Source organism: Sminthopsis crassicaudata, chromosome 2, assembly GCF_048593235.1.
Source record: "Sminthopsis crassicaudata isolate SCR6 chromosome 2, ASM4859323v1, whole genome shotgun sequence".
Taxonomy (NCBI): Eukaryota; Metazoa; Chordata; class Mammalia; order Dasyuromorphia; family Dasyuridae; genus Sminthopsis; species Sminthopsis crassicaudata.
Genome location: NC_133618.1, coordinates 269,536,402 through 269,556,831, shown reverse-complemented (window position 1 = coordinate 269,556,831; position 20,430 = coordinate 269,536,402). Strand labels below are relative to the sequence as shown.

Sequence of the window (20,430 nt, the reverse complement as noted above, 5' to 3'; positions counted from 1 at the left end):
GAGTTGAAACCAACTAAATAAGATAGTAAGAAGACATCTAGTTTACCTCAGTAATTCAAATAACCAAACACAGATGAACTATATCCTAAAGTACTAGGAGAATTGACAAATGTCACTGTTCAGCCACTATCATTGATTTTTGAAGGATCATGGATGTTAGAAATAATACTCTTGACCCTGAAAATCAGATATCAAGGAAAAATTCTTATTTATTTTTTATATTAAACCTTTTTATTTACAAAGCATATGCATGGGTAATTTTTCCAACATTGACCCTTGCATAACCTTTTGTTGAAAAATTTCCCCTTCTTCCCCCCATCCCCTCCCTCATTTGGCAGGTAGTCCAATACATGTTAAATATGTTGAAATACATGTTAGATCAAGGAAAATTTATTAAAGAAGAATCTTAAGGAATCATCTTAATGTTTCCAGCCACAAGTGGGCCCCACTCCTCTTCAGGAAGAGGGAGCACTGGGTGGAGAAGTGGAGGAAACTTTATAACTTGCTTGTGTGATGCAGCTCCTCCCTTCAGAGAACAGATTGGTCCATTTCATATGGGTTATAATCTTTCTGATACACCCACTACATGTTTCCCCTTATTATGTATAAAACATGTTCCCTTCGCCATCATATATCCCATGTTTAAAAATAGTCGACAACTCCACCTCTGAGGTATGTTGTTTGATATTCAATTAGCCCTATTAAGCAGACCCAGTAGTGATTTGGTCAAGTCCTATCATTTACCCCAACTAATTTGGGGTGGATGGGCTATTATCTTAAGTTTATGGTTTTCTCAAAATTACAAGACTCTTTCTGATTGGCTGAATCCACCTATGCCTTCCTAGTCCCAACAATTTCTTGTTTGTTCTTGGCTTCTATTGATCACATAATTGTTCTGTGAATCCTAACCTTCCTTAATCTCTCAGGGTCTGAAAAACTCTTAGTCTGTGGTATACACTATCCCACACTAGTTCAAAGGTGATAATACTGCGGAAACTCAATTTTTCAGCATTTCTCATATGGAGAATTAAAAAATGCCACACTACAGAAGAAAAAACATTGATCTAATTTTTTAGAAAAGGGATTTGGGTGGACTGTGGTTAAAAAAAAAAGGCTAATGAGAAACTAAATTATTGAGAGATATTGAGTCTAGAATGAAGACTCTTTGTATTTTGTCTTGGTTAAATCAAATATGGAATGTTGTGGATTAATAAACTAGAACATTGGATCTCTTGGGAAGAAGACAATCAGGATATTGAGGGGACTAAAAACCATACCATAAGAAGATCAGTTGAGGAAGTGGAGATGATTAGGTAGAGAAGAGAAAATTTAAGGAGTATGTGAAAAGTGTTCTCAAGTATTTGAAGACTTGTTAAATGGAAGAGGTATTAGATTTGTTTTGGGCCCCTCAGAGCAGAATGAGAAGAAATTGTTGGAAATTTAAAAAGTAGTAGGTAAAGATTCCACATAAGGAATTTTTTTTTAACCAATTAAAACTCTCTAAAAGTACAGTGGTGTGCTTTGAGAGGTATTGATCACTTCTCACTGGAGGTCTTCAAGAGGATACTTTATGATTTCTTTTGGGTCTTTACTAATTCTTGCATGGGAAGTTAATAACAGGGAACAGAAAAACAATATTTGGTTGCCCAACTATTCAGGTATAGAGAACTTGGAATGTGATAAGCAGGATGCAGTTGCCCACTCAGTCAAGTGTAGAAAGCTTGGATTATACTAAATGTTTCAAAATCTGGTGCATCAACAGAGTCTTGTTAATTTCAAATATAACTCCCAATAATTCCTAACCAATGATTGAAGAATAATCTCACCTAGGAAGAGATAACCATTGCCTTATTTTATAAATACCCATCAGGAGCTACCTCCTCTGACCAACCTGTTCCCTGAAGTTGTCTGCTTTTATAATAATAAAACTGTTTCCTTTGAGAAATGAGTCTGGCTTCTTGATAATTCTTACCAATCAAACCTGCAATCCCACTGTATTATAGAGACATTGTTTTCATAAATTGGAATAAATGCTTCTGATATTTAATACAATTCTGAAATTCTGTCATACTCAATGGATGAAATTGCCAAGGGAGAAAGTATGAACAAAGAGAGTTGAGAAGAAAGTATCAGAAAAACATCTACATTTAGGAGTTTGAAGCCAGAAAATTCACAATAAAGTTGTGGTAGAAGATAACCAATCAATAGATGATTATGAAGTGCCTACTAAATGCTAGATAGTCTTCTAAATATTGGGGATGCAAGAAAGAGCAAAGAACACTTAGGTTTACAATGATGGATGGCAATGAAATGCAGAGAAAATTTAATTAGACAAATAAGAAAAAAATATTGACAATAAAGTTCCAAGAGGAAAAAAAAAAAAAGAATAAAGTAAAAAGTATGTAGCAGAAAACAAAAGAATAACCTATAAGGAAGCAAAGAAGTGGGATTTGCTATTTTTGTCCTTGTAGTTGCAGCCATACTTGAACAATGAACATTCTTGATAATAGGAGGGAAGTAAGGAGTTGTTGCTAGTTCTCATTTTCAATTTCCATCCAATCTTATTTTCTTTTATGCATGGTACCAACCTTCCTATTTTCTATATTCCCTCAACTATAAAAGAGACCTTTTCTTTGCATTTGGGGTGGTAGCTTTTCTGGGAAGCTGGGATCCTATTTATTGGTAAATTCATGCTTCCTAATGAATTAATTGTGCTTGGACCTTTGTACCTTACTCTACTAAAATTTTAACTGATACGGTAGTAAAGCTACACTAGAAACATTTTCCATATTTTTAAGACAAAATGGATAGATCTTTGACAAAATAAACTTATAGGATAAGTGAAGAAAGTATCATTTCATTAGTGCTTTTATATATTTTGTGATCTTTTAATACCTTTTGTGATTTTTTAGTATATAAAAGAACTTGAATTAGTTTCTTCCTTAATGAAAATCGGTTTCTTTTTGAACTAATCTATAGGTATTTAATTTTTTTCCCTTATTTCTTTTTTTTCCTTTTTGCTGAGGAAATTGGGGTTAAGTGCCTTGCTCAGGGTCACACAGCTAAGAAATGTTAAGTGTCTGGCCAGATTTGAGAACTCAGGTCCTTCTGACTTCAGAGCTGGTGCTCTATCCACTGCGCCACCTAGTTCCCCTATTTCTTCACATTCTTTCATCTACTTGGAGAAAGCAGACTCCGTGGCTGAGTGTTATGATTTAGATCAAATCAATGTAAAAAAATTAAGGCCAGGAAAGTGACAACAAAATGGATTAAATGGCCTCTGAAGTTCCTCCTGTTGTGTCACAGTTTCCTTTTAGTGTTCTGCCTCAGTTTCCCTAAATTGTTCTGCCTTAGTTCCTTGAATTGTTCTGCCTCAATCCCCCTGGTTGCAACCCTCCCTTCCTGAATATTGGGACTGATATAACTTAGAGCTGGCTACTCTAGGGTCATAAATTGTAAATGTTTAATCTCAGATAAGGGGGAGATCTTTTTCAGACATCCTGGCTCCTAAGTCCCCCTAAATTCTCAAGATTTTATGGTCCTCACTTCCCAACCTGTCAGAATTGGATTTATGATCCATTCCTGGAAATTCCCACTTGCCAGTGCTCACTCTACCCCTCTTTTCTGCATTTGTGCCTTATAAAAATCCTTGGAATGCTGAATTCTTTGAGAGGAAAGTCCAATTCAGCCCTGGGGGAAGAATGGATTCTGATCTGCCCCCAGATAATCTCTCCCTCTCAGAAATTCAAATAAAAATATTAAAAACTCTATAATCTTTATCTTGCTTCAGTTTCTCTGGTGTTACACTCCAGGTCCACTTCTACAATCCATTATGATGATAATGATTATAATAGATGAATAATAAATCAAGTACCCAGTTTGTGCAAATGAATGGAAGATGTTAACACATTATCTTCAAAGGTACTAGTTTTTTTTCCCTAAGAATTAAAATTTTAAATAGTCTGAACTAAAGAATAGATATAGATTTGATTAAACTATACATACATATATGTATATATTTGATTAAATAATACAAAAAATTATTTCATTTATTAAGCATTTTCTTAAGTTATATATGAATTACCATTAAGCAGGAGTTTTCATTATGGTTGCATGGAGCACATGGAGCATGGGGATTTTATTAAATATCTGCTCACTTTCAGTATACTGCCTAATTCCCCAAGAGGAATCACATACAAATGGACTTAAATGAAATGCCTTAGCTATATCAATCTCCCTCAAAACAACTAGTAAAGATTGGAGCTGTAAGCAAAGAAAGCAAAGACATATATACCTGAAATGTTGGAGTGAGCCAGTAATTAATTGTTTTCTGATTAGGTTTATAGATCCAAGTCAATCATTATATCCTCAAACAATATATTTTACATACCTTCAGGGTTCTTATATTCCTTTTTATTTTCCTTTACCCATTAAGCCATTGTTAATGGCACATTTTTTAAGCTACTGAAATATGAGCCCTGAATTTGGCATAACAATAATACTTTGGACCCTATAATAATCTCATCCTCTGGCAAAGGGTCATTAAGCAATTGTGCTTCCCATCAAGTGTTCACAACCCCTGTTCTTTGTCACTGACAGATACTGCATTCCCATTCATTTCACAGAACTCTAGTTCTGTGCCCCACGGGGTGGTCACCATCCCTAATATTTGAGACAATGACTGTTCTCACAGGCTCCAAGAGCATATGACTTCCCCTTCTTAAGAAATGCTAACCATGAGAACTATCTAAAGATCTAAGAATGATTGTATATGTGGGCCAACTCTTTTCATGTATATAAAAAAGTGACTCCAGCATCATCAGCATTAAGGCTTCCTTCTTAGGAAGGACTTTGATTCACATATGCTATTTTTTCTCATTCTGAAATTAATTAACTTTCTTTGTATTCTGACTTTCCTGCCTCTTGTCTGATCTGTTTGCTTGGCTTTGGTCACCCATAGGTGGGAGGCCAGTTCTACTCTGGTTAACAGAACAAAGAACAGAACTGGGTAGGTAAGGGAAAAAATGCAATTGGTTATGGGGCTGGCAGTATCATGAAGGTGAAGACAACACAAGTAGTTGGAAGTTGGGAATGAGGGGCTAGCAACAACCTCTGCCTTTTCTCTTACGATTAAGAAAAGTTCATTCTCATAACCATATCTTTGAAGGATAGTTTGGTGGTACAATGATACTAAATTGACTCCCTAATGCTCATCTGCATCTGTTAAGGATAACAGATGTCTTTGAGGGAAGAATAGAACAGCGATTGACAGAAGAACTGAACTTCTAAACTTAGTTCACAGGCAGTATGTGATTGAATAATCATATAAAATAGGGCAGTAACATAGAATAGGATCAATTAACAGAATAGAATCCCTTATAAAATGATACAGAATCAATCTAGTGAATACAGCACTTGGCTTGAAATCAGAAAAAACTCATCTTCCTGAGCTCAAATCTGACCTCAGACACTTACTGTGATCCTAAACAATTCACTTAACCCTATTTGCTTCAGTCTCTCATCTGTAAAATGAGCTGGAGAAAGCAAATCACTCCTTTGTCTTTGCCAAGAAAGCCTCAAAATAAGAAAACTTCGTGAATAGTAGGACATGATTGAAACACCAAACAACAAAAGAATCAATTTAATTTTTTCAAAATTTAAGGTTTTCTTTTTTCTTTTGTTTTATACCTAATTTTTTTGTTAATCCTTACTTTGAAAGCAAAGGGAGGCACAAGATTCTGGTAAAACTAAATACAGACAAGGTATAATGTATTTGATACAAAATTGCTGGCCTGACTCCTCACTTTATTTTTTTTGTATTTAAATTTCTGGACTGCAATGATCTGGACTACAAGGAGTACTTATTAAGTATTACTGACACACAATTTATGTAAACAATTGTAAACAATTTTTAACAGCATTTGCACATTAATTTATAATTAAGGGTTTTAATGCATATGAAGCAATTTAGGAAAATATTTAATAACTGAAGCATTGCTAGAAGATCTGACCATTTTCATTTAGGTAGGTTGTATTTACAATGTATATAAATAAATGATTAAAATTCATAAGAATCAGAATCATTCTCCAATTGATAAATGATCAAAAATATGAGTAGGAAATTGTCAAGAGAAGAAACTAAAGTATATAGAGTCATATGAAAAAATTCTCCAAAACACTAGCAAATAGAGAAGTGAAAATTAAGGCGATTCTAAGCAATTCTACTTCATGTATATCAGATTAGCAATGATGAGAAAGAAGGAAATATGACAAATGGAGGGGATGTGGAACAATAGGCACATTAATCTATTGTTGGTGGATTTGTGAGTAGGTACAACTGTCCAGCAAAACAGTATGGAATTAAACACAGAAAGCTATTAAATAGTGCAGATCCTTTGACCCTATTGTATCAATTCTAGACTTATACCCAAACAAGATAAGAAAATTAAGAATTACAAAAATATCTGTAATTGCTCTTATTGGTGTCAAAAAAACTGGAAATTAATGGAATCTCATCAATTAGAGAATGGCTGAACAAACTGTGGTATATGAATGGAATGGAATACCATTGTGCTTTAATAAGAAAATAGATAATTTCAAAGAGATAGGGACTGATGCAGACTAAAATGAGTAGAACCAGAACAACTTATACTATAATATCAGTATTATGAAAACATTTTTGAAGACTTTTATGAACTGATTAAGAATGAAATTACCAGAATCAGGAGAAAAATTGATATAATAATAACACTATAAAGACAAATTTGAAATCTATAAGAACAATGATCAAGGAAGTGATCATTTATGCTCCAGAGAATTAATGATGAAGCATGCTATTCATCTTGAGAATGATGGATTGGAAGTCTAGAATGGGACAAAAATTTTTGTTCAAAAAATTTTTTTAAACATGTGCAATGAGGGAATTTTTCTTACTTGATTCTGCATATTTGTTGTGATGAATTTTAATTTCTTCATTCCCTTTCATTACTTATGAATCAAAAGGTGGGGTGTGAAAATGATGGCAATCAGTAAAAAGAAGATAGCTAATATGTCTGTGTAACTATAGTTTTGCCTACACATAAAGAAAAAAAGTCTACAGGTATACAATTAGTATAGGGGAAATTATAACAAAAAGTTTTTTGTTTTTTTTTAATAGAATCAAGTAACTAAATTACCATGTTACACTGTATAGAGACTTTTGGATTATCTTGTGTCTGTATTAAATGTATATGATAGTTGTATTTTTGTAGATGTGTATATATATATACACAAATGAGATTTCAAAATTTTGTCTCACAAATGAAAAAAAATTTTTTAAAAAGCCCACACCCAAAAACTTACATACCCGAATGAATGTTATTCTTCAGAATTTTCCCCTGTGAAGATTAGAAATACTGCCATTTCCCATGTGAAGTAGGAGGCTGGAACAATATTCTAGTGAACAAGTGATGAAGTTTGAACTATTAGGATCGCTATGATGAATGGAGAGAAGAGAATGGGTATGAGAAATGTTATGATGATAGACCTGAAAAAAAAAAAAAAAAGGAAACTAAATGGATGTGGGAAAGAATATAGACTCACTCAAAGTTTGTGAATCTGGATGAGTGGAAAGATGATAGTGCCCCCAATAGAGAAAAGTTTAAAAGAAGAGTAAGTTTAGAATAAAGGTTAAAAAAATTTTGTTTTGGACATCCTAAGTTTCATATTTATATGGGACATCTCATTGGAAGTGTTCTATAGGTGGTTGTTGATATAGGACTGGAGCTCTGGTGTAAGAGCTAGAAATATATGTGTATGTATATGTGTATATATATGTAAATATGTATATATGTATGTATGTATATGAGGCATCTGCTTAGATACCATAATTAAACTCATGGGAACTGATTAGACCATTAAGAGACAAAATGTAGAGAAAGAGGGCCCAAGACAAGAGACCTCAGGATATATTTACTTATTGGGAACAAGACATGGATGAAGATCTGAAGAGACTAAGAAGAGAGGGTCAAACTAGTAGAGGAAGAATCAGGAGAGAGCAGGGCTATAAATATGGAGGGAAGATAGGTATCTAAGAAAAAGATGCGGACAACAAGGTAAAATACTGCAGAGTAGTAAAGAAGAATAAGGATTGAGAAGTGAGGACAGGATTTAGCAATTGAGAGATCATTTTTTGCAAAAGTAAGTGGAAAAGGAGGGATCAAATGCTTTTTTTTTTTTTTTTAAAGGCGTTTGACTGTGGAAGAAAGTAGGTCAGAGTTCATATGATACAGAAGATGGTCTGATTTCATTTTCTCCCTTCTCCAATTCATTAACCACAATTGACAAACTGATATTCTTAAATCATAGTTCTGACCAAGTCATTTCCTCACAAAGCTTAATGATTTACAATTACCTTCCGAATAAATATAAATGCCACTGTTTGGTTTATTTCACAACTTATAAAGGGTTAAGGGATTTTTTGAAAATTTTACTTAGGGGCTTAGAATAATTATTAACAGGATCCTTGGGTTCATTCACTCAGCAAATATTTACTTGTGTACATACTATATTTAAGGAACAATTTTAGGTTCTGTGAAAATGATAGTCTTTCAATGAAGGAATTAAGTATTTAACAAGGGAACTAAGCTTTTTGTACACAAACATTGCAAGGTAGTTTCTAGGTGTTAGTTGGAGAAGGAATGGGTTATATTATGAGTGGGACAACTTGAAAGGAACCCTGGTGAGGCCCAGTTCCCTCAGTTTGCATGGCATGATGCAGAGAACACCGAATATGAACTCCTTATATAGAGATTGAAATCACAACCTCAGTGAATCTTATTGCTTGTGAGTCTTTGGTCATTTAACCTCTCCGATCCTCAATTTCAAGGAGGGACATTTAACCTTTCCGACCCTCAGTTTAAAGGAGGGACTAGTTGACTAGATGACCTCTGAACTTCTATTTCCAGGTGCTTAAGGGCCAGAGAAACTGGGTGACGGTGATCTTAGGCAAGAGTCAAGACGTAAAGGCTTTCCCGATACCACGCTGCTCTCCTTGCTTTTCTCCCCTCCTCTATTCCCATGCTTCTTTCCTTCATGCCATTTCCTTAGCCATCCCTTCTTTTTATCTTCCCCAGCAGGCACGCAACCACACACCGCCCTTTCTGCCCTATCTAAAGGCATGAAAGCGTCCCCATCTTCCTTTTCTCTTTTCCTCCCTCCTTCCCTAAGGGAAAGCCCAGATCGTGATCTGTCGTGACTCTTGTCCCAGAAAAGGGTGGATGGAGACAGTGTCCAGGGCCAGGACCAAAGAAATATTCCCCCTCCTCCCTAAAGTGCCCTAAAGGCGGGCCTTGGACGCCCAAAGGGAGGGACTAGGGGATGACGAGCCCTCAGTTCCTCCGCTTCCCAGCCACGCGGACAAGAGGAGGAGCCGTGACCGTCGGCAGAGACCGTTCTAAGAAGAACGCCTACGAAGAGGCGGAGGCCCGAGGTCTACCCCAGCCCACAGCTCAGTGGTTACTGAAAGTGACAGTTGTTTGCTTGGCTAAGATGGCCGCCTTCAGTGAAACCGAGGCAGAAAAAGGAAAGGAGAGAGAGGGGGAGGGGGAGAGAAGGGAGGGGCTATCGCGCATCTTCACGTGACCCAACTCTGCTCGCTAGCTCCTCCCCGGGATCCCCGGGAGCTCTGCTGCTCGTGCAGCAGCAGGAGACCCGCGGCTGCTGCGCATGGTGGCAGGAGGGCTGGCTGGGAGTGGGAACATCTTTCCTCTAGTGTCCTCCAAGCTTGGGGCTCTTTCTCCTCATAACTGGGGTTGGACTAAAGGCGCAGAGCAGGGTTAGAAACCTTCGGCTTGGGCGGGCACCGAGGTGGCGAGTTGAAGTCCCCAGAAGAGGCGGAGCTGGGGGGAGGGTGCTCCCTTGATGACGGCTTTTTGGGAGGGAGGTAATGAGGAAAGGAAGGGTCGTTGGCGGGTGAAGTTCGAGCTAGAGGATTCTGGCAACACCGTGGGCAGAGTTAGGGTCCCAGTAGCCCCTCCGAGCCTCTGGATGCTTGGCACTCAGTGAGATTTCAGGGGGTTTCGCTCTCTGTTTTTGAGTCCGCGGGGTTGAAAAACAACAACCAAACGTTTTCTCTTTTCTCAAGGAAAGAGTGGAGAGCCCAGCCATTCAACTGGCGAGACCTCCTTCTCTAAATGGGATGCCTCTGTTTTGGGAAGAACGGAAGGAACTGAGGATGGGGGCGTAGAGTACCCTCCTTGAATGCAAAATGCTGTCTTCTCAAGTTGGCGAGCCTTGTTTCGACCCACACATATAAGTGGTGGCCGTGGCCGTGGTGACCATTGGGGAAGAGGGAGGGAGAGAGACGTGCGTCGAGAGCAGCTTCTGACTGTGTCCCCATTGTCATGTGTGTGAGACCCAAGAGGGGCCCGGGATGGGGAGTAGTAACCTCCTTCGCCCCTCCTGAGCAATATGCAGACGTGAGGGGCTCAGTAACCTCTACAGGGCATGGCGATTCCGCAGCCAAGGCCCTCCCCGTCAGGCACAAGTTGTCATTCGTTCATTCATTCATTCATTCATTCACTCATTCATTAGTTCTTCTAAGCCCAGGCTCCAGGCACCCAGACTGTCTTTAGCTGTGTGTGAAGCAGAGGCTTAGAGTTGGAAGACTGGGGCGTGGGGGTCGGGGAGGAAGAAAGAGGAAAGAGCAAAGACAGTGTCACCATGGGGCACAATGAAAGCTGGATCCCCCGAGACGCCAGCGACCGAGGCTTCCCCCGAGCTTTAGGGCCATATAACGGATCCAGCGCTGAGGCCGTCTGGACCAATCGAAGTTCCCTTGGGGTCAGCACCTTGGAAAGCGAAAGGGAAGCTCAGACCTATCGGCATTTCACCACAACCGTGCAAATTGTCATCTTCATTGGCTCTTTATTAGGTAAGTGCGCACAGTTAGGTTTGTAGGCTCCTCTTTTAATGTGGGTTTCCCTGAGGGCGCTGACCTGTTAGGCAAGAACAGTCTTCTATGGTTGGGGCAATTGGTTCTGTTTTCCACGCAGGGTTTTCCGATGTCTGACAAAGTGAAACTAGTTGAAGGAAGATGATATTTAATGAATCACTGGAGCGTTAACTGTAGTTAAGTTGCAGACGAGACAGGTTACTGCCCTCCTACCCCAAAGCCGCGGAAATCTGAGCTCCTCTCCTAAAGACGTCCTACAGTAATTCAATGTTACAAGTATCGCTCAAGACTGACATTGCTACAGTGTTCGAGGATAATTTATGATACATGTTCTTAGTGTTATACATATATATATTATTTAAAAAGGGGCTGGAATTTTGAGCTAACTTGCATGTGTTGTGGTTTACAAATATCTAAACACAACGCTATGATTTTATTCATGTTATCTGGATTGAAAGTTACCACTGTTTGAATGTGTGCTTGCACACCTGCCACACATCTTTTAAGTGTATGTCAAATTCTACTAAAAAAGACATACTTTGTGCATGTTTCCTTGTTTATTTAATATTGTTCTTAACCCTATCTGCTGAAAAATAACCCTGTGAAGTTAGATTCAGATGTCACCTTAGTTTTATATCATTTAAAAAATGATACAAAATCAAGTGGATAATCAAGCCACTTATGAATTAGTTCCCCTAATTTTTTTAATTGCCTGAAATATAAAATTAAGAATTATCCTTTCCTCCTCCCTCATTAATCTCTATGGTGCAGAAAAGAAAGATTCATTTACTTTGATCCTTCTAATAAGCTGCTAATAATTAGTTACTTGACTAATATGATTTACAAAGAGTCCTGGTAACTATCTGAAAACATTAAATGGTAACGTATTCATTTTTTGAGGTTTGTTCGAAATGTACTTCGTCCTGGTAAAAAAATGGTTGTCCTTTTAAATGTAGATACTGCAATCTAGCATTTATAAGGACATAAGGAAGCAGAGACAGCACACAGAGCCTCAAGTTTTAAAGTAGCAAGTTTATTGCTGGCACGTAGATACTTAATAAACCTGCATTTCAGTGTTATTAGGGTTAATAACTAATAACGAACTAATAATTAATAAATAATAATGAACAAATGGATTATACCTCAAATGTTAGGAATGTTTGAAATTCCCTCCAAATTTTAGCCATTTGACATATTCCCCTTCTATTCTTTTAATGTCTCACTTTCAGAACAAAAAAGTTTTGATTATAGGCATATTTTTCTATTTCTACTTTGTTTTTATAAAATAGAATGTTAAATTTAAAAGAAGCAAAAATGCAGGAAATGTTTTCATATTTGTGTAAGCCATATGAACATAGTATGTTTTATGTTATTGTGTAGAGGTTTAAATCAAAGCAATTCTTAGATAAATGTATTTTTTTTTCAAAAAGTGCAGTTAATGTGGAGTTTGGGTCCTAGAGAACAGGAGTATGTGTCCATGCATAATATCTAAAGTTTTTCCAATAAGGTATTCCTTTTCTTTTTTCTGCAAAACACTGTTATTATAATATATTAATAAACTGAGTTGATAAAATAATTCATATAATAAAACAAAGTTGATTTTTTCTGTATGTATTTTCAATTGAGGATTGATGGCAATGTATTATGCTGTATTAGTACTGGTTATCTGTAGCTGTTAAAGTAAACTCAAAGTTCTTATATCCTAAATATTTCTTGCACCACTCTTAGAACTGTCAGTGGCACAATTTCCCATAAACTTGGTATGAAAACAGAAAATAAAAACTCTTAGGACAGAATACAAGGAATTGCAGACAGATTTTGGAGAAATTGTAGAGAAGAGATAACTGCAGTCATTTGTATAATAATAGAATTTTTTTTCATGACAGTAAAGATCAAAGTTGAAGTTCTTGACTTGCCCAAGATTTTTAAAAATAGATTTGATAAGTGATTAAGTTAATCTTTCAGACCAGTCAAATTCCCTTTTGATATTATGAGATTATAAAAAATGACATTCATTCTACTTGTATTTATTCATGCCATACCTTTCTCTGGCTAAATCCATTGCTTTCATTTTTCTTCATGCAAGCCTCTGTCTACTGTCTACAGCTACTGAAAGGAGATGTTAACTTTAACTTGCTAATTTTTATTAAATTCATGACCTAATTTTACACAAGCCTCTAGACATGTGGGTCCTGGGATAGAAAATGAAGAATGGTTTGCTGTAAATCTGTTAAACAACACTATGTATGGTGAATGTTCTTAGACAAAGTTAGCTGGCTAATCCTGAAAAGGGATCCAAGACTGAATGACAGGGTTATAGCATAGTTCTTTTGAGTTATGGAGTATTTCTTATTCATAACTCTGCATGAATTTAACAGAAAGGAACCCATCTTTATATTGATCATGGATATTTGATGTTGCCACTTGGAAATGAAGAATTAAAGTTATAAGTGCCCTGTGATGTTATTCACATATTTGGGAATAATCCTGGAAGCTTGACTTTCAGGCTCTGTTTTACGATTATACAGACTTTTCTCACTTGCAAAAGCTGACCAAGTTTTCTAGGATATTTTGGATCAGATTTATTTAAATCCACTGATTACAAACTCCTAACCATGTTTCTTTTACTTCACTATTTAGACAATACATTGGTTCAAGGTATAAGCTAAAATAAATGACAAGATTATCATACAACTGGGGATAGAGGGAATGAGTACACATAGGGAAACATACATAGTTAAGGAACACTAGTAGAGAGAGAATATACAAAGACTATGTATGACTAGGATGTCCTGGGTGAGAGAAATGATGCATTGGGAACATGTAGATAGGGAAAATGAATTGTCAGGACAACTCATTCCCCTAAGGCTTTGGGACCTTTCTTTGTTTCCACTATTGCTGCTTTTTTCCCCTGAAGAACTGATCCTGATGTCATCTGCTTATCCAGTGATGTTATCAAACTGCAAGCTGACCCCCCCCCCACACACACACACACTGTTGGAGGTTTGAGGAGCCTGTTTTCTCGGATAGTCTTCCCTTTATATTATTGTACCTTCTGCTGGGTCTCATCTGCTGACATCTGCTGGTTGTCCACTTATTTACAACTTCTATGTAGCTTGCTACCTCCCTAACCATCTATGATAGAAGATAGAAGAGGACTCTGGGTCAATAATCCATAATCCACCCTCAACCTATCTCAGATTATATCACCTCTTTTTATTCACATCTATATAACTAACATCTACTTAATGACATAACTACATAACATAACAGGCCTTTGTCATTAAGTCTGTTTTTGAAACTGCTTTCTCATCTGTCACTTCTAAATAATCTGCTCTTTAATCCAGAATAGAAAAAAAAATTTTTTTTGTTACAATGATATTTTTAAATCTCTATAAATTCTCAGCAAGACTGTAGAGGACTATATACATCTGGAAACTCCTGTTTTGCCTCCTTTAGTTCGGGGTACATTAGTTAAGGGATGCAGTCCATAAACAAGAAATTAGTATTAGAAGAGAGGTAATTCTATTTAACCATAACTAGAAAATGTCTAGCTAACTTTTGCTTTCAGAAGAACAATTTTTGGTGGAATTAAAATCTGATATAACATAAATGATACAAAAACATTTATGTGCTTTTCTCTCTCTCAAGAATATTTCAATGAATAGTTTTTTTCTTCTTTTCATTCTTTCCTTCTAGTGAAACCAACTTTGCCCCTTGCCTGCTTCAAATAAGAGTTTGTCCAATTGTCCCTTAAGGTGAATAAGGGAAAATAATTATTTCTTATTATCATAGTCTTTTGCTATAGTTATTGACAACTACTGTGATGCCTAATAGATGCAGAATTATTGTCACTTTCCAAGCAGGGGGAACATAATAGCTGAAAATGAACAATATTTTCCTTATATTACTCAAATTATGCTTCTTTTTAGCCTGTCCAGATTCTTAGCTTTAACTTCGTGACATTTTTGGAATGTCTGAGTATTCTACATGTGTTTCAGAAGTGCAAAGTTAAAATGTAATTAAGTTAATTTTAATTAAAAATAAATCTGTGTTACATACTATATTTATTTTGAAAAAAATCAAACAGTATCATAGTTGTCTTACACTTATTATTTTAGAATTTATTTTTGTTTTTTCTTTTCTTTATATTTTGGAAACGGATTTGTGGAATAGCAAGTTGGGACTCTGAGGGTCTGTGTTCTCAATTGCCACTGTGACTTGGAAATTCTGTTCCTGTTCAACTAACATAAATATTCCTTTGACTTCCAATACTTTACTAGGAGTAAAGTGAATTGGGTCCCTGACATGAACTTCCTTTTCTTTATTTTCTAAGGTAATAAATTTGACTATTGCTACATTGTAGAAGACTAATTTAGAAAGTAATTGATTCGTGTCATTCCTTATTTTTAAACTTTCTTCCACATTTTTCTCTTTTGAAATCTTGCCTTGAAAATTATTATTGTAAATTGTAGATTTCACTTATTTGTGAGGAGGTTTGAAAATTAATTGGGTGACTTTATGTATCTGACTTGCTAATTTGAAAGATGAAGAAGGTAACAACGAGAAAGGCTATTCACAGATCAACAATGTTGTTCAACCTAATGCCATGCAAAAAAACCTCTTTTTACTAGTTCATATCATTCTCTTTGTTTCTATCACAGAAAAATAATCCCTCCCATGATACTACTGCATACTTCTGTGAATGACAGATATATAGCTTATTCAAATATAATAGGCATGCCTATTTTGCAAAATGCCAAATGCCTGGTAATACCTGAGATCTACATAAACCAAGAAGTTATTATGGAAATTAATTGGATGATACCAAAATGTGTTAGCATGATGAAATATGAAGAAGTAGGACTGATTTTTCAGAAGATCTGGATTCATATTCTGATTTTGTTACCTCATTATCTTGGACAAGTTAGTTAAGCTCTCTAGGTCTTGATTTCTTCATTTGTAAAATGTAGAAGTCTAAAGTCTCTTCCATGCATCTAAATCTATGACTGTACATCTAGAAAATGCTTGAGCTCTGACAAATATTAATGAATAATCTTACCATACAATGTTTAGAACTTAATAATCATATAAGAGAACAATTATAAATGCAAAATTAATGATCATGCTTCAGTTTTCAAGTATGACAGCAGTATCTGTGAATACATAAGTTAAAAGGTCATGAGTTAAAGCCATTTCTGTTAAATTAGTTTACCAGTCTGTAAAATGAGGATGCTGAGTTAGATCATCTCAAACATAATTTCTAACAATATATTCTCTTCTATTATTATATATGCTTTCTTGAAAAGAAAATTTATTCTTACATATTTTGAATCCTTCCTGATGTCCTGCTGGGCATATGACTATTTATTTATTTTCCTTTCTATCTTTTTCTATTTTGTTTTTCTTATTTTGTATTTATTTTAACTAATTAAATGTTTTAAAAATAAAATAAAATAGGTGAATTTTAAAAAGTAATTTCCACTTTTCTTCTTTATAACTATGTTATTCTGTAGGATGATAATAGTAATGCTAGCTAACATTTATTATGCACAAAAATATCAATCTCCATAAGAGATGTAAGACTACCAACTAGGTAGCATAATGGATAGAGCAAGGCATCTGCAATGAGGAACACCTGAGTTCAAATCTAGACTTAGTATTTGTGTGACACCCCTTGAGTAAAACACTTAATCTGTGTTTATTTCAGTTTCCTCAATTATAAAATCAGGATAATAATAGCACCTGTTTCCCAATATTGTTGTGAGGATCAAATAAAAAAAATATAAATATTATTATTATTATTATTATTATTATTAGTACTCTACTTTGAACAGTTATTCCTTTCTTATTCAAATTCTTCAAGCTTTCTTAAATCCATTCTCTCTCTAATACTTCCTGGAAATCAATTTTTTATATGATATTTTTGATGTTGGTCCCTCAAAGATGAATTAATTTTCTTTCAAATACAAATACAAATTCTTCAAAAAAAAGGATCTACAAGGAAATAATATGATAATATATTTTTTAGTATTCTTTCAATTTCAAATATGCTTTAAAAGTGTAATTCAAACTATGCCCGAAGGGTTGTAAAACTGTGCATACCCTTTGACCAAATAGTATAAAATACTGTATCCCAAAGAGATTTTTTTTAAAGGATCTATATATACAAAAGCATTTTTTTAATGGTAGCAAAGATTTGGAAATAAAGGAGATACCCATTATTTGGGAAATGCTGAACAAGTTGTGGTATGTGACTATGACAGAATACTAGGGACCCATAAGAAATGATGTGTAAAATGTTTTCAGAAAAACCTGGAAAGACATGAATTGATGCAAAGTGAAGTGAGAATTAAGAAAATATTATACATAGTAATAATATTGAGTAATTGTAACTCAGTTGAGTAATTGTATGATGATCAACTGTGAATGACTTAGTTATTCTCAGCAATATAAAGATCCAAGAGAATTCCAATGATGACACTGCAAGAAATAAACTAGAATTATTCCCAGAAAACTATTGGACTATGTATACCTTTTAACCCAAAAATATTGCTATTAGATCTATACCTCAAAGAAATAAAAGTCATGCTTGCAAACAATTGGACACTAAGAGGTGCCCATCATTGGAAAATGGCTGAACATTTAATGATCTATTCAGTACTGTAATCAGTGATAAAGAGGATGGTTTCAGAGAAACCAGGGAAGGCTTCTATGAACTGATCAAGAGGGAAGAGAACAGAAACAAGAAAATAATTTATATAACAACAACAATATTGTTAAGAAAACAACTATGAAAGATTTAAAAACTCTATCCATACAATGACCAATCACAATTCCTAAGGGCTCATGATGAAATATGTAACCCACCTTCATAAATTAATGAATTTCTAATTAGTTTTTACATGGTAAAGTACTGATAATCCTGCCCCTAGAAAATCAGAAAAAGGTGGTTGATTTGTAGAAAGGATGGATCATTTCACAGTTCTACCAACAGTGCACCAATATACCTACATATTTTGTTTCATTTAATGCTCACAACAGCACTGTTGCTATAATTTCCCCCATTTTATAATTGAGGAAACAAACTTCTTGATAGATGGATTACAGCAGATAATTTGCTATGTGTAAATGTGAGAAAGTCACATGAATGTCTGAACCCCAATGTTTTCATCCCAAAGAATTATAATCTTTGTACTATTTTACTTCCAAACCCATCTCATCCAATTGGTTCCAAGGAATATTTGTCTTTTTGCCTCCTGAAATTTTCTCCCCAGTAAAAGAGGGTAAAAAAGGGCAGTATCACAAATAGCAGACCCAGTTGTAAACCCTCAATGGATACAAGAGATGCTCTACAAAGAACTAGTTATATATCAGTCTTTACAGTTACAGTTGCACAGTTGGATAGCAGAGCCATAAGTCGTGCCTCTTGAACACAGAGGCTATTTGTGCAATTGTACATTGGGCTATTTCAAATAGATTTGGTTCACTCTTTTGAAGGCTTGAAATTGACTTCTATGCTGGACATTTCCAACTCTCTGGGAACAATTCTATTGATTTGATTTTATGGATATACTGTTTAGGAATAACAGGGTGAACAGTAGTAATTCACTTCTAAATGATTTGGATTACCACTTAGATTAGTATATATCCAGCTAGAAACTGGCTGTGCACATAAATAGTGGCCACAATAAAATTCTGGAATTTTAGAGTTAAATCAAAAGTCATCAAATCCAAACTTCTCATTTGACAGATGTATCAATATGAGGTGAAATATACTTTAAAAATAAACTTTAAAAATATACAGCAAATCATTTTGGGAGAGATGGGATTGCTAGGTCAACCAGGAAGGATATGTGGCAGCTTAAGTTTTTTTTTTTTCTCCTTTAACTGAGCTTACTTGAAAGATTCTGGTTAAAAAAAGTTTTATTGTTAGAATTAAAACACGTATCTCTTTTTGTGCCCTTCACTTTTGATGATTTTCAGTCAGAAAAATATGATCAGAAGAACAAACATTGCTTTTACATCTTTTGCTGATTATTCTTTTAGATCAAATATTGACATTAAACCAAATATTAGACCACTGAAAGCAAAACAAGCTCATTCAAGGTCATTGTAAACAATTAAGAGAGAATTATAATAACACGGTGAGGCAATAGTTATTAGTATTTGCAGTTTTCTTCTGTAGCCTCCTAGGTTTTGAATATTCACTTTGCTACATGTAGGTGACCTTTTCTTCACTGATGAAGCTATAAGTCAAATTACATTTTAGACAGTCAGTAATACCTGCCATCTGGTTTGGGATTTGTTTAGGAACATCAAGACTTTATTGTAGGCTTTCAAAATGTATAACTCCTAATTAAGACAATCAACAAAATGGAGTGTGTTAGAATTAGTGAGGCTTTAAAATATATTTTTTAAAAACCTGAGGTTATTTGAATACCAGAATAATTGTGCATGGGTGTATACAACATTTGTCTCTATAGCTATACTTTCATGATCAGCTTGTTCCTTTCTAAGGTTACTTATTTTAATAGTAGCTAGCATTTATAGATATCTTAAAGGCTTTTTTGAAGTGCTTTGCAGGTTTTTTTGGATACAACAACTTTATAAAGTAGGTTTTATTATTATCCCCATTTTACAGAGAAGAAAATTGAGACAGGTTGGGAGTCATGGGATAAACAGTATGCGTTCACTTCCAAATGATTTGGAGTAACACTTAGATTACTATAGATGTATCTATAGACAACTGCTGTATATGTTATAGATATGCAATAAATATTCAGTATGTGTCGAAAGTGGGACTTGAAATAGTATCTTGACTGACCTTGAAGCTATACTACAGCATGCTGCCATCCTATATATCCCAGCCAGATGCCTAGGAGAAGTTTTCTCTGTCCCTTACCTCTACTTTCTCACCTCCCAATCATTTTTCAATCTCTTGCAGTATAGTTTTTGACTCCATTATTTGATTGAAACTGTTTTCTTGAAGGTATTCTATGATTTCTTAATTTCTGAACCAAATGCCCTTTTCTTAGTCTTCAATTTTCTTGATCTCTGAAGAGGTCAGTACTGTTATTCATTTCCTCTTCCTGGATGCTGTCTCCTTGAATTTTCATGACACCAACCTCACTGACTAGTTTATCTGTCTGTCTGTTCCCCGGGCTCTTTGGCTAGACCATCTACCATAACTCACCCTCTCTGAAGCATGTACACTGAATCCCAGACTCTCTGGAGTCTTCTGATTTTCTCTCTCTCTTCCCTCTTGATAGCCTCATCCACTATCAGGAGTTCATTTGTAACATCTATGCATATGATTCCTGAATTTCCATAAATACTGAGCTTTCATCTATTTCTTGAGTTTTAGTGTTCTATTACAATCAACTCTTGGATAGCTTCCATAGGCATATCAGGCTTAATATAATAGAAAATTAGCTTGTCTTTTCTCTAAACCCACATTTCCTCCTATTTCTTTACATTTATTGAGAGTTGAGAGC

General features: G+C 35.3%; 1 protein-coding gene across 1 annotated transcript in view; it reads left to right on the top strand.

Moving 5' to 3' along the window:
- Positions 1 to 9,622: 9,622 nt before the first annotated feature.
- The window catches only part of GPR176 (G protein-coupled receptor 176), a 119,583-nt gene continuing 108,775 nt past the window's right edge, over positions 9,623 to 20,430 (top strand). Inside the window, exon 1 of the mRNA XM_074289251.1 lies at positions 9,623 to 10,912. Coding sequence (XP_074145352.1) covers positions 10,702 to 10,912 — 211 coding nt within the window. The 5' untranslated portion in view covers positions 9,623 to 10,701. The remainder of the gene's footprint in view (positions 10,913 to 20,430) is intronic.